The sequence below is a fragment of the Schistocerca nitens genome, chromosome 2 (genome assembly GCF_023898315.1).
Source record: "Schistocerca nitens isolate TAMUIC-IGC-003100 chromosome 2, iqSchNite1.1, whole genome shotgun sequence".
Taxonomy (NCBI): domain Eukaryota; kingdom Metazoa; phylum Arthropoda; class Insecta; order Orthoptera; family Acrididae; genus Schistocerca; species Schistocerca nitens.
Genome location: NC_064615.1, coordinates 256,541,818 through 256,555,690, shown reverse-complemented (window position 1 = coordinate 256,555,690; position 13,873 = coordinate 256,541,818). Strand labels below are relative to the sequence as shown.

Sequence of the window (13,873 nt, the reverse complement as noted above, 5' to 3'; positions counted from 1 at the left end):
CCTATGAATATGTTTCAGGTATTGAGAAGCTCTCGAAAAGACAAGGGTATTGGTGTGATTTATTATAATTAAATATGAGGTAATAACCGGCGGTTAAGAGCCGTCTGGCACGGATAGATCTTCTGTGTTCACACTAGCGTAGTGGACAGGTGTCCAGTTGTGAAGTGAGATATAGGTGGCTAATGCTAAATGCAGAGAACAATGAAAAAAAGCATGAGGAAAATAAATGTGGCGCCCTAATGCAGATTTTTTCTGGTCTGGATACTAATTTTATTTTTAAATCGAAAATTTTACTTTATGTACGATAAATTCCCCGTCTTCAAGCAGCCAACACTGATGACAAATAATTGTTTAAAGGAATAGGTAAGTTTGAGATATTTGGGGGAACAGAAGCCGAAGTAATATTTTGGGGCATTTTTCTCCGTTATGCGGGAATTTCGGATACTCTATCTGAAAAATCTGTCCTGAGCTTAATTTGGTCGACACGCTGGACGTCGGGTGAAGTCCCTGTAGTCGCTGGCCGCTCTGCGTTGCGTCATCCGACTGTGTTTACCCTTCAAGGTCCTCCCTGGTGATGAACCCATCGTCTAACGGTGATGAAGCCGGCCGTAGCAAATCCGTACACCGTCTTGAACATTTCATGAATGCGATTTGGTGTTTCATCTTCTGCTGTAAGGAGATTCAATTAGAGAAGTTTGCCTTATACGTACGTTAATGTTGGCCATTTTCTGTACTTACTGTTCTGTCATCTGGCGTAGGAAATGTTACTAGATTAACTGCAGAAGTACGCCGAACTGATTACTACCATTTAACGAAGGCGTGACTGGCCCTCATGCATGATCTACCAAACAATTCCGTTGGTTACGTTAATAGTACAGAGCTAGGAATCAGTCTCAAGTAATACAGAAGATTAACTACAAAAAGGAAAATAAATTCATGTAACACAATGTAGACATATGACTGCAGGTTCTGATAGTTTAGATTTATTTTTCAAAGAATGAAAACTGAGACAAAAATTACTGCAATTTGAAGACAATGCTTATGCTCATAACGGCTCGTGTCGTTGCTGAATTATGTTCGGTGTTTGTTGACCCCTCTGTGTAGTACTTTCGCTAGGGATGGTGGTTACCGCTGAAACAACCGGCTTTAGGTTATATCGGTTTTTCCACACCAGTTTAACCCGACTGTTAAACCCACTCAAAATAAACGGTTTCTGAAATAACCGATTTTCAGTTTTCATTTCCAATTATTACCTATGATAGACGTAGAAACTGAACAAAGAAAATTGGTAAGTGGTTGAAAGCTAGAAAAAAGTCACCAATATTGATTTTAATTATTTGAAACTTTGCTCGCAAATCATGTTGTAACAAGGGATCGTATCAGTATCTGGGCCTTACGAATAGCCAGTGAAATCCGAGGATGGAGGACTCTATTTTTCGTGTTAATTTGTCCGTTTTCAAGGGCTGCGGGCAGGTAAAGGCATATTATGTCGACACCGGCAGCATATCAGCTACTTTATATTTTTATTGCCTGTTGTGAATGAATAGTTAAGCTTTTGATTTATTGCTGTTGCTATAATTTCCGTTCTCTGATTTCACAGAAATGGCAGACAAATCTTCAATCTTTCTAAGGAAACGAAGCATTGTAATTCATTGTTACGTCACTTCGTAAAAATATTTAGAGAGTAGGGTTGGTGCCATTTTGCAATAAGCCGTGCGTCCGGTGACGACAGCGAGGAACTAACGTACACGCCAGGTGGGGCCAAGTCTTGCACATCACACGCAGAGTCGTACCTTACATAATGACACACGGCAACGCGGACATTGTCTCATCAATACTGTACCCATTCTTATTTGCCGTGTCTGTTAATCGTTTCTGTCGGCATTGTTACTAAAATATCGACGATCGCTTTTCCTATTTTCTGTAACAGCACAACACTTCAAAATAACGCAAATTTTACTTATAAAATTCTTTTTAAGAAAGGTATGTTTAAAAACATACAGCGCTGTTGATATTCCGGTTTTTTACTTGGTTATTTGCAAAAATAAACACACTTCTTTTAATAGAGACCAAATAAGTACTGAGAAATCCTGGTTGTTCGGAACTAAAATACTATTAATACCCACCCTCTATCAGGAGGAGCGCGTTTTGCAGTATAGCCAGCCATAACTGTGGATGCATCAGAGTTTCATCATATTCTTGAAAGTTGCACCGATTGAGGCCCGTTTAAATCAACACTAGTGAACCATCCTGCTAAATTTTATGTACAGTAACTGGAACGTTAATACTGTCAGTTCCTTTAGTGTTGGTGTACTGTAGTCCAATTCCGCATCAGTTTCCTGCTCGTATTGATTTTTTTTATGTGCTGTTATTTATCTTCCTATCATTCTTTTCTCGTTTGGAGTCTACTCGTCTGTAATCTGCAACCAAGTGCCATCCAGGAGTGCTCATCGATGGTAACGCGGCATCCCGTGTAGTAGTGGGGCGATGGTTTCAGTTAACCAGTATCAGCGGAAAATTGGTTTGCTTTTACCGCTGAATTTTTGCTGCGGAGGATTGCTATGCAGACAAGCATATTATGAAACCTTTCTGTCCTATTTGATCGTGGGGATTATACCTAAACACTGTGAACAAAGTAATCTTGATTTAATTCTGCTGAAGATTGTTGATAGCCGTTTTCTGGAACACATTGCATGTCACGAGGTTGTGGTTAGGTTAGGACATGAGTTCAAATTCAGGGACACAAAACGCGTTTGCGTTTCGTTTATAACCGAACGGTAGCTGTCGGCGGATTTTGCAGCACTGTAGCGGCAAGTGACGACATCAAGTATCGTGTAACTTTAATCGGACTATAGGGCTAGTAGCCATGTGGATGCTCTTTTGTGATTAACACGTAGGTGCCGTTGATTGTCTGATTCCGTCGGGAAATGTATAGCGTTGTTGCTAAACCGATCTTGGCTGTTCTCAAGAGCAGTTGTTGTTCTTAGAAATTTTTTCCATTCCGACGTCTTATTTTTATTATTGCGAACAATCTTATAAGCTGGGCACCCACGTACCGAAAGGAATATTGAAACAAATTTAAATTACTGAGGTGCTGAAATGCTGGTAAAATTCATCGAGAGTCCAATTTATCGCTGTTACGGAGCCAAGTCAGCGCCAGCACTCCCATAGGGAACAACAGAGAAGAGACGGCTGTGAGAAGAGATCAGCCAATGGTACGCTAACGGACCTCCCTCCAAGACAACGTGACAGCAGCGGCCTCCAGGTGCAGAGGACATAAGCGCCGCACCCAAATGGTGGCTGCCAACTTCGATAGCAGCTTCAACGTTAGCCAATTCGTTAGCTATCTCTATGTAACACAGACTTATGTTTGTCTATTCTGAGCCGCGTGAGATCAGCCGAGCGGTCTACGGCGCTGCAGTCACGAACTGTGCGGCTGCTACCGGCGGAGGTTCGAGTCCTCCCTCGGGTATGGGTGTGTGTGTTTGTCCTCAGGATAATTTATTTTAATTAGTGTGTAAGCTTAGGGACTGATGACCTTAGCAGTTAAGTCCCATAAGATAACACACTCATTTCTTTTGTCTATTCTGAAGATGACTGATTCTTTCGCAAGTCACCCTTTGTTTGCAGTACGTATCAAAGTTAAGTAATTTTAATTGTCTTTTGTAATAAAACTAATTAATACGAGTTGGTTGTTTGTCTAGCGAACGGAGTATGCAAGATTCCTAGACAAAATAGTCCTGGTTTCACTGTAGTCGCTCAGAGACTGGTACAACAGATTCAGGTACATCCTCAGGTGTATTTCTGCGTAAAAGATTTTTATACATAACTTTTAAGAACTGTACTACTGACTTGTTCAGGGATCTTAATACTAAAAATTAAAATCTTAGCTAGCGAATTAATAAAAAAAGGTTTGAGTCTCTATCATAAAATTACTTAAAAGATCTTATGTCCCATGTTATCTAAATGGCTTAATGCATTTTGTTTATATAATTGTAGGGTGGAGCCCCTCCACGCCTACACTGGCATGATGGCCAACACAAAAGGTCTACTGCCACCGCTGCATATTGGTTAGTTTTCACGAGTTGAGGTGTCGCAGAATATGGGTTCCGCGATGTTTGCGTACGTCTGGTTATGTTTAACCATTAATAAGCACGCATCTGGAGACAGATTAGGTCGAAATTTGAACAAACGGTAGCGGTTTGAAGGGCAGAGGGAAAAAAGTTCCAAAGGAAGAGTCAAGGGAAAGAAACCTCTGCGATAGTTGGGTCGGTCTGTAAGAACAGTAGCGGTTTCCTTGGTGCTTGCGACAGGTCATGCAAGGGTGGGCTTTGTTAGTAGTGGGTATGATGCAGGCGGATACCTTTGACGTTGTGGAGCTGGGTGCCGGTGTTGGGTTGTAGATCAGCGTCAGCATCCCTTTAATAGTTAGGTTCATCATTGTTTCGTGTCCGATAGGTCATGTACTAGATTAACAATGTTGGGTAGTAATGGCGATTTGTTTGTGCATTAGTGTGCGAGCTTGTCGGCTTCCGTGCTGTAGCCTGTTGGTCGGCTTTAATAGCAGCTGGCATCTCCAGTCAATGTTGCTGATTTGCAGGAGCTCGCCGATATCGCTTGTGGGTTTATGATTACGTCTCCCATTGTGACAAAATGAGTGTATTATCAGAAATGGTGTGTTCCTTAAATGAAAGTATGTCAGGAGAAATTTCTCCCCTCCTAAACAATACGAAGGAAACAAGATCTAAGGACGGCATTTAGGAAAGTACTCCTCTAAATGTGTGCGCGGAATGAACATTAATCCCACATAATAGCAAGGGCCTCAGAACTAGCTTCGTGGCTAAAGGACGACTTAGCCACTGTCACGAAGCCGGCCGTGGTGGCCAAGCGGTTAAAGGCGCTACAGTCTGGAACTGCGCGGCCGCTACGGTCGCAGGTTCGAATCCTGCCTCGGGCATAGATGTGTGTGCTGTCCTTAGGTTAGTTAGGTTTAAGTAGTTCTAAGTTCTAGGGGACTGATGACCTTAGAAGTTAAGTCCCATAGTGCTCAGAGCCATTTAACACATTTTAACCCACTGTCACGAAAGTGCGGAGACCAGCAATCAGCAGACCAATAATGACAGCAAAGCGGAGTGGTGCACCGATGACAACGCGCAAGAAAACTGGCTTACAGAGTAGACGAAGTTTACTAATGTTACTGCTGCTTGTCTTCGTGTTTCACAAACCCAATCGTGGCGAGCGGAGTCCCCGAATCTCTCCCCGATCGAGAACGTTCGGAGCATTATGGGCAGGCCCTTCAACCAGCCAGTTGGACGTAATTTGGCATGATACCCTCAGGAGGAGATCCAACAACTGTGTCAATGCCAAGCCGAATAAAGCATAAAGGCCAGAAGTGGACCAGCGCGTTGTTGACTTACTCAACCTGTCAAGGTATTTCTCTTCAACAAATCATACAGCTTTTCTGAAATTGTAATCGTCTTGAAGCTGTACGGCACATCTACAGATTTCTGTCCCATTCGGATAATTCCTTCGTAGTGCGTCATTTTTCTTTTTTTTTTTTTTTTAATTGGAGAAAATATTGGGTCGTATGAACGAAACGGAGAACGTACTTTGTACTCTGAATTTCGAAGAACATTCTCAGGTTCACATGAATAAAGCGAGTCGGTGAATATACTTCACCCGAGAACGTTCTCAGTGTGAGTAAAGAGGTGGGGGAAGTTGCTCAAAACAAAAGACTTCCTCTGATTTAGTATGAATAAAACTAGAGGAGCTTCTCACAAGCGGAGAACATTATCCGTTTTTTAAAGTGAGCTGTGTAGCTTACTTTCAGCTGAGGAACTCCTGTTGAAGTTGTTTTACCGAGTTCATTTTAGTAAGAATGGGAGAATTTTTGTTGCTTGGAAGGAAAAAAGGATACGTAGCCCAAAGAAGTACTGAAAAGATTAACTTTAGTTTATAAGAGTTTAAAAAGCGTTATTTCCTTACTGAAAATCACGGCAACATTGGAAACGAAGTGAAAATCAAAACATTTTGTTGCTATTTAGTAGACCCCAAGTTTTCAGACTGATGAACGAGAAGACTGAATTATTCACCAGACAACTCTCACTGGCATTTTTAAATGTTCATTATCAGGTTTCTCGCAGCAAACATCTAATATTTTATTATGTTAGAAATAAGTAGACGGATCAAAAATTTCGTAATTCGTTTATTACAAATCTAGCGGTCTGTTCCTAGTAACGAAACGCACGGGCGACCGCTTACGTACTCGACGCGCGAGCGGGCCATGAGTCACATTTAAGCTAAAATTACTCGTGTCATCTGCTCTTAAGATTTCGTTCGCATAATGTTTTCACCTGACGTAATAAAAGTTTCCCATATGTCGAAAAATCGACAACATTGCAAGAGAATGCTTTTTCGTGAACTAAAAAATGGCTCTGAGCACTAAGGGACTCAACTGCTGAGGTCATTAGTCCCCTAGAACTTAGAACCAGTTAAACCTAACTAACCTAAGGACATCAAAAACATCCATGCCCGAGGCAGAATTCGAACCTGCAACCGTAGCGGTCTTGCGGTTCCAGACTGCAGCGCCTATAACCGCACGGCTTTTCGTGAACTGTCCGTAATCACCTTAATTTGTTGGCGGACATAAAATCGAAACATTGTGCAACCCTTCCAGAACATTCTTTGAATTTGTTATTCGTACGACATTGAGAACTTTCTCAGACAATGTTATTTTGCTCTGAGAAACTTCACCGGAGAAGATACTCTCTTTTTTTTTTTTTTAAAGACCATTCTGTCCACTTCACTGTGTACGTACAATAAGAGAAGTTTCGTCTTTTGCTGTCCTCTCTGGTGCTGCAATTTTAATGGCCACCAGCATACGTAAAGAAGCTGTGTTGGTTGCAGCGTTAGGACACCTTGTACTATAGAAAGGAAAGATAGAACTCTTTCACGAACAAAAAGAATGTACGGCCTTGCAGTTGTCACTTTGTTTGGTCTTCACGATGTACCTGACTAATGTTTTCTTTGTTCAGGGCTGAAGGTCAACTGAAGACGCCATGGAGGACCCTCAGCTGTTCAGCGAGTACGGCGGCGCCTACAGGCGTCTGGCGGCGCAGCTGCTGGATGAGGTGTGGCCCAGCCTCAGCTGGCCCGACGCGCCGCAGCCGGTGCTCGAGGTCGGCTGCGGGCCGGGAATCCTCACCAGAGAGGTACGCCATCCAGCCGGGGCAAACTGTCGTGCCATATGGCCCAAGCAGATGCCTGCGCCCTGTTGCAATCTAATTAATGATCCGACATCTCGTACCAGATCTATTAGATCTACCAAACTGTGGAGGATGTCGATTGCTACTTACCACCTGTTGCCCGAATAGTCAAACATATTTTTATGGCATTAAGATCGGACCAGTAGAGTTGCTGTAATGAGCCCGAGTGTCAGCCAAACCAGGAACATAAGCGTGCAGCCCTGTGAACATAAGTCATCTTGGAAGACAAGTGTGCTGTGTACTGATTAGTGTACTTACAAGGCAACCTCCCCGTCGCACCCCCCTCAGATTTAGTTATAAGTTGGCACAGTGGATAGGCCTTGAAAAACTGAACACACATCAAGAGGAAGTTGTGTGGAACTATGAAAAAAAAAAAAAAACAAGCAAAATATACAAACTGAGTAGTCCATGCGCAAGATAGGCAACATCAAGATAACATGCGCTCAAGAGCACCGTGGTCCCGTGGTTAGCGTGAGCAGCTGCGGAGCGAGAGGTCTTTGGTTCATGTCCTGTCTCGAGTGAAAAGTTTACTTTCCTTATTTTCGCTAAGTTATGATCTGTCCGTTCGTTCATTGACGTTTCTGTTCACTGTAATATGTTTAGTGTCTGTGTTTTGCGATCGCACCGCAAAACCGTGCGATTAGTAGACGAAAGGACGTGCCTCTCCAATGGGAACCGAAAACATTTGATCGCAAAGTCATAGGTCAACCGATTCCTCCACAGGAAAACACGTCTGATATATTCTATACGACACTGGTGACGGCATGTGCGTCACATGACAGGAATATGTTGTCGACCCACCTAACTTGTACACTTGGCGAATGGGTAAAAAGATTCTTCAACGTTGCCCGATTTAGGTTTTCTTGTGGATGTGATAATCACTCCCAAAAAAGTGATGAAAACATAAGAGTTTGTCACATAAACTGCAACAAATGAATGCAACAGTTTCACAGTCGCACAGTTTTCCCTGTGCTCTGTCAAAACATATGTTTGTTTAGGTGTAGCGTCCCCATACTGCGGCACAGTTGCCTCGCATCGGACGGACGGACAGATAATAATTGTCTGAAAATAAAAAAATTAAACTTTTCAGTCGACGGAATACTTGAACCAAGGACCGCTCGTTCCGGAGCTGCTCACGCTAACCACGGGACCACGGCGCTCTTGAGCTCAGACTGTCCTAGATGTTGCCTATCTTGCGCATGGACTACACAGTTTGTATATTTTGCTCATTTTTTTCATAGTTCCACACAACTTCTTCCTGTTTTCTCGATTGATCTGTGTTCAGTTTTTCAAGGCCTATCCACTGTGCCAACTTATAACTAAATCTGAGGGGGGTGCGATGGGGAGGTTCCCTTGTTAGAACCTTCACAAAGTAATTTACATACGTTATTACACGCTAAGACCATTGCGCAACAAGAGTGGAGCATTGTCAGAAGAAAGTACATGTTCTGGGTTTGTTACTGCAAGGCCGGCCGGGGTGGCTGAGCGGTTCTAGGCGCTACAGTATGGAACCGTGCGACCGCTACGGTCGCAGGTTCGAATCCTGCCTCGGGCATGGACGTGTGTGGTGTTCTTGGGTTAGTTCGGTTTAAGTAGTTCTAGGGGACTGTTGACCTCAGATGTTGAGTCCTATAGTGCTCAGAGCCATTTGAATCATTTTGTTACTATAAAAAGAAAAAAAGCTACTACAGAACTTTGAGCCAGAGATGGAGAGCCAGGGCAGTAATCAGGCCACAAGAGACACAGCCGGCGCTGGTCAGTGACACACTTAATGAGAGGCACAGCTTACCAGGTGACGAAAACAGGTCAGTCACCAGGAAGTACTACAGCCCAACCGACTGCCGTCATTTGCTTATTTGAGGCATGCTGCCACGGGACGGTAGGTCCGCAATTGTTCGATACTGAGGAAATTGGATACTTTATTTCGTTCGATTCAGTTGCGCTGATGTTGAGCTTTTGTTGCAGTGATTGCTGATTTTGGGCTGCCACACTCATTCTCAAACCACACACTATTTTATTAACATTAACTAGTCGTCCAGTATGGTGCCAAAACACGAATACTTCTGTACAGGAAGGTACACTATGGGCAACAAGCACTGTCATTGATATTAACCTGTGTGTATGTTGCACCTAACACTTTTGTACAGTAGCTATTCGTGCTTTTGGCATCAAGCTGTAAGACCAGTTACGGTTGTTAACAAGGTGTGTAGTTCCAGCATGCGCACGGCAGCGCAAAACCGGTAACCACTGCAGCAAAAAAGTATATCAATGCAACTGAAACAGACGAAATAAAAATTTTATCCAATTTCTTCACTGGCCATTGCCTCTGTTCCAGACAAATCGCCGTGACACATAAACGACGCCACTACCGCAAGATCGGCGGGGCACAACACATCTTGGGATGGAACACTTTCCCCACTACCTGGTCTGTACTAAGATGGACAGGGACGCATTGACCGCCACAAAACCATTGTTTTTTTGTGGAGAATGTCAAGGACAAGTTTGGCGAAGCGGAGTATCTCAGTAAGATGCATTCGGGCTCCCTGTTGATCAAAGCTTCTTCTGCCGCACATTCCGCAGCTCCTCGTGCTTGTGATCGTCTTGGCGATGTCCCGGTGTCTATTGCACTTCACCAGTCTGCGAATATAGCCAAAGTAGTGATTCTCATAGGGACCTCATCCTACAAACTGATGAGAAACGCTGGTATAGTCTGGAGCGACGTGGTTTTCATTTTATTCAACTTTTGCGGAGGGCTCGTAAAAACTGCTACACCTATAACGGCACATTTATTCTGGCTTTCGAGGGAGATATCCTTCCGGAGAAGGTCAAGGTTGTGTGTTACCGATGTGACTGTGACATGAAGTCGCACGTTCCGCACCCATGAGGTGCTTTCAGTGCTTGCATTCTGGGCATGTCTTCCTGCTGTACAGCAGACCCTCTGTGTGGTGACTGGACACTCACTCCATGAGGGAGCACCAGTGTTCCACCACCTGTGTGTGTGAATTGTCATGACCGCCACTATCTGTCCTCCCCAGATTGCATGAGAGAAAAGAAGATCCAAGACCTATCCGAAAATTACCTCGAGCAATTAAACAGAGAACTGACTCGTGGCGATAACACCTTGGACCTACTGATAACAAACAGACCGGAACTTTTCGACTCTGTAAGTGCAGAACAGGGAATCAGTGATCATAAGGCCGTTGCAGCATCCCTGAATATGGAAGTGAATAGGAACATAAAAAACGGACGAAGGTTTATCTGTTTAGCAAGAGTAATAGAAGGCAGATTTCAGTCTACCTAACAGATCAAAACGAAAATTTCTGTTCCGACACTGACAATGTTGAGTGTCTATGGAAAAAGTTTAAGGCAATCGTAAAATGCGTTTTAGACAGGTACGTGCCGAGTAAAACTGTGAGGGACGGGAAAAACCCACCGTGGTTCAACAACAAAGTTAGGAAACTACTACGAAAGCAAAGAGAGCTTCACTCCAAGTTTAAACGCAGCCAAAACCTCCCAGACAAACAGAAGCTAAACGATGTCAAAGTTAACGTAAGGAGGGCTATGAGTGAAGCGTTCAGTGAAGTCGAAAGTAAAATTCTATGTACCGACTTGACATAAAATCCTAGGAAATTCTGGTCTTACGTTAAATCAGTAAGTGGCTCGAAACAGCATATCCAGACACTCCGGGATGATGATGACATTGAAACAGAGGATGACACGCGTAAAGCTGAAATACTAAACACCTTTTTCCAAAGCTGTTTCACAGAGGAAGACCGCACTGCAGTTCCTTCTCTAAATCCTCGCACAAACGAAAAAATGGCTGACATCGAAATAAGTGTCCAAGGAATAGAAAAGCAACTGGAATCACTCAACAGAGGAAAGTCCACTGGACCTGACGGGATACCAATTCGATTCTACACAGAGTACGCGAAAGAACTTGCCCCCCTTCTAACAGCCGTGTACCGCAAGTCTCTAGAGGAACGGAAGGTTCCAAAAGATTGGAAAACAGCACAGGTAGTCCCAGTCTACAACAAGGGTCGTCGAGCAGATGCGCAAAACTATAGAGCTATATCTTTGACGTCGATCTGTTGTAGAATTCTAGAGCATGTTTTTTGCTGGAGTATCATGTCGTTTTTGGAAACCCAGAATCTACTCTATAGGAATCAACATGGATTCCGGAAACAGCGATCGTGTGAGACCCAACTAGCTTTATTTGTTCATGAGACCCAGAAAATATTAGATACAGGCTCCCAGGTAGATGCTATTTTCCTTGACTTCCGGAAGGCATTCGATACAGTTCCGGACTGTAGACTGATAAACAAAGTAAGAGCCTACGGATTATCAGACCAGCTGTGTGGCTGGATTGAAGAGTTTTTAGCAAACAGAACACAGCATGTTGTTCTCAATGGAGAGACGTCTACAAACGTTAAAGTAACCTCTGGCGTGCCACAGGGGAGTGTTATGGGACCATTGCTTTTCAAAATATATATATAAATGACCTAGTAGATAGCGTCGGAAGTTCAATGCGGCTTTTCGCGGATGATGCTGTAGTATACAGAGATGTTGCAGCATTAGAAAATTGTAGCGAAATGCAGGAAGATCTGCAGCGGATAGGCACTTGGTGCAGGGAGTGGCAACTGTCCCTTAACATAGACAAATGTAATGTATTGCGAATACATAGAAAGAAGGATCCTTTATTGTATGATTATATGATAGCGGAACAAACACTGGTAGCAGTTACTTCTGTAAAATATCTGGCAGTATGCGTGCGGAACGATTTGAAGTGGAATGATCATATAAAATTAATAGTTGGTAACGTGGGTACCAGGTTGAGATTGATTGGGAGAGTCCTTAGAAAATGTAGTCCATCAACAAAGGAGGTGGCTTACAAAACACTCGTTCGACCTATACTTGAGTATTGCTCATCAGTGTGGGATCCGTACCAGGTCGGGTTGACAGAGGAGATAGAGAAGATCCAAAGAAGAGCGGCGCGTTTCGTCACAGGGTTATTTGGCAAGCGTGATAGTGTTACGGAGATGTTTAGCAAACTCGAGTGGCAGACACTGCAAGAGAAGCGCTCTGCATCGCGGTGTAGCTTGCTCGCCAGGTTTCGAGAGGGTGAGTTTCTGGATGAGGTATCGAATATATTGCTTCCCCCTACTTATACCTCCCGAGGAGATCACGAATGTAAAATTAGAGAGATTCGAGCGCGCACGGAGGCATTCAGACAGTCGTTCTTCCCGCGAACCATACGCGACTGGAACAGAAAAGGGAGGTAATGACACAGGCACGTAAAGTGCCCTCCACAACACACCGTTGGGTGTATAAATGTAGATGTAGACCCTATCTTATGCTGAGGCTCGCCAAAAATATGAGCTACTCGACCTTGTGTCAATTTCTTCTACATTTGCCTCAGTTACATCCTTTCTCCTCCCTACCTCTTACTTACCCCAGCCCCTTCTCCCTCTCCCATCCCCTTCCCATGCAGTTCCTGTGCCCTCCCCTATGGCTGCTGCTCCCACTCCCTGGCCAAAGAAGTGCCCCTCTTCTTCGGCGCCCACTGGTGATGGGGATCCCCCCAGCACCACTCCCCCAGCGTCACTCAGTCTGTAAGCCATCTACTACAGCTCGACCACGGGACACACTTGACCACGGGACACACCATCTGAGCGCCCTAAGGTCGGCTGTTTTCATTCGGTTCCGGATCTTGCAGAAGCCTGCTCTCCCTCTGTGTCCTGTCCTCATCAACCTCTGAATGAGAAGAAGAAGAAGAAAAAATCTAAGCCTCAGGATAAGGCCTCTCTGGTGCCCCCTGAGGTGCCAGCTCTCCCCTCACAACCCGAGTCTGACGTCTTATTTGTGGACATCATCCCATCCCTCTCAGTGACGACCACTGGCCCTGATGACATGACCTCCCCTCTGTTTCACACAATCCATTGGAACGGCAATAGATATTACTGTCGCCTATGGGAAATAAAACATGTTTTCTCTTATTCTGTATTCTGTCTTTCTTTTTAAGAAACGCCATTCCATGATGACCACTCTCCAACGTTTAGTGGTTATCGGCCATTCTGTCGGAATTGTGCCATCCCTGGGATAGCATCTGGAGAAGTCTGCACTTTCGTTCGCACCTATGCCATTAGTGACTGGATCCCCCTTCATACCAGCCTGGAAACAATAGCAGAAAGAGTGTGAACGACGCTAGAAATCACCATTTGCAATGTTTACCTCCCTCCAGGCAGGCCACTTTCTTATGTTGATCTGCAGCAACTCCTGCTTCCATAGCTCCTTCTCAGGGACTTAAATACACTCGACCTCTTGTGGGGAGTGCCATTTCGACAGCTAGGGTCTTCTAATTGGCCAACTTACTAGAGACTTGATTTGTGTCGCCTCAATGAAAGTTCCCCAATCCACTTCAGTGCCTCTGATGGCCTGATGATCTTCGTGACAGAGACCACTTTCCGGTGATCTTATCGTTCCCCCGTCGCCACCAGGCAGACACACCCACATTGGTCATTCTACAGTTCCAACTGGCCTATATATATATATATATATATATATATATGTTGTACACTTCGACGCCTCTATCTTTGACTGCATTGCTGCAG

At 44.2% G+C, this 13,873-nt stretch overlaps 1 protein-coding gene across 2 annotated transcripts in view; it reads left to right on the top strand.

Annotated features, from left to right (window-relative positions):
* LOC126234342 (juvenile hormone acid O-methyltransferase-like) overlaps positions 1–13,873 on the top strand; it is a 79,682-nt gene that overhangs the window by 2,994 nt on the left and 62,815 nt on the right. For both annotated transcript variants that reach the window (XM_049943027.1, XM_049943026.1), the window contains exon 2: positions 7,035–7,211. In XM_049943027.1, coding sequence (XP_049798984.1) covers positions 7,059–7,211 — 153 coding nt within the window. In that variant the 5' untranslated portion in view covers positions 7,035–7,058. The remainder of the gene's footprint in view (positions 1–7,034; positions 7,212–13,873) is intronic.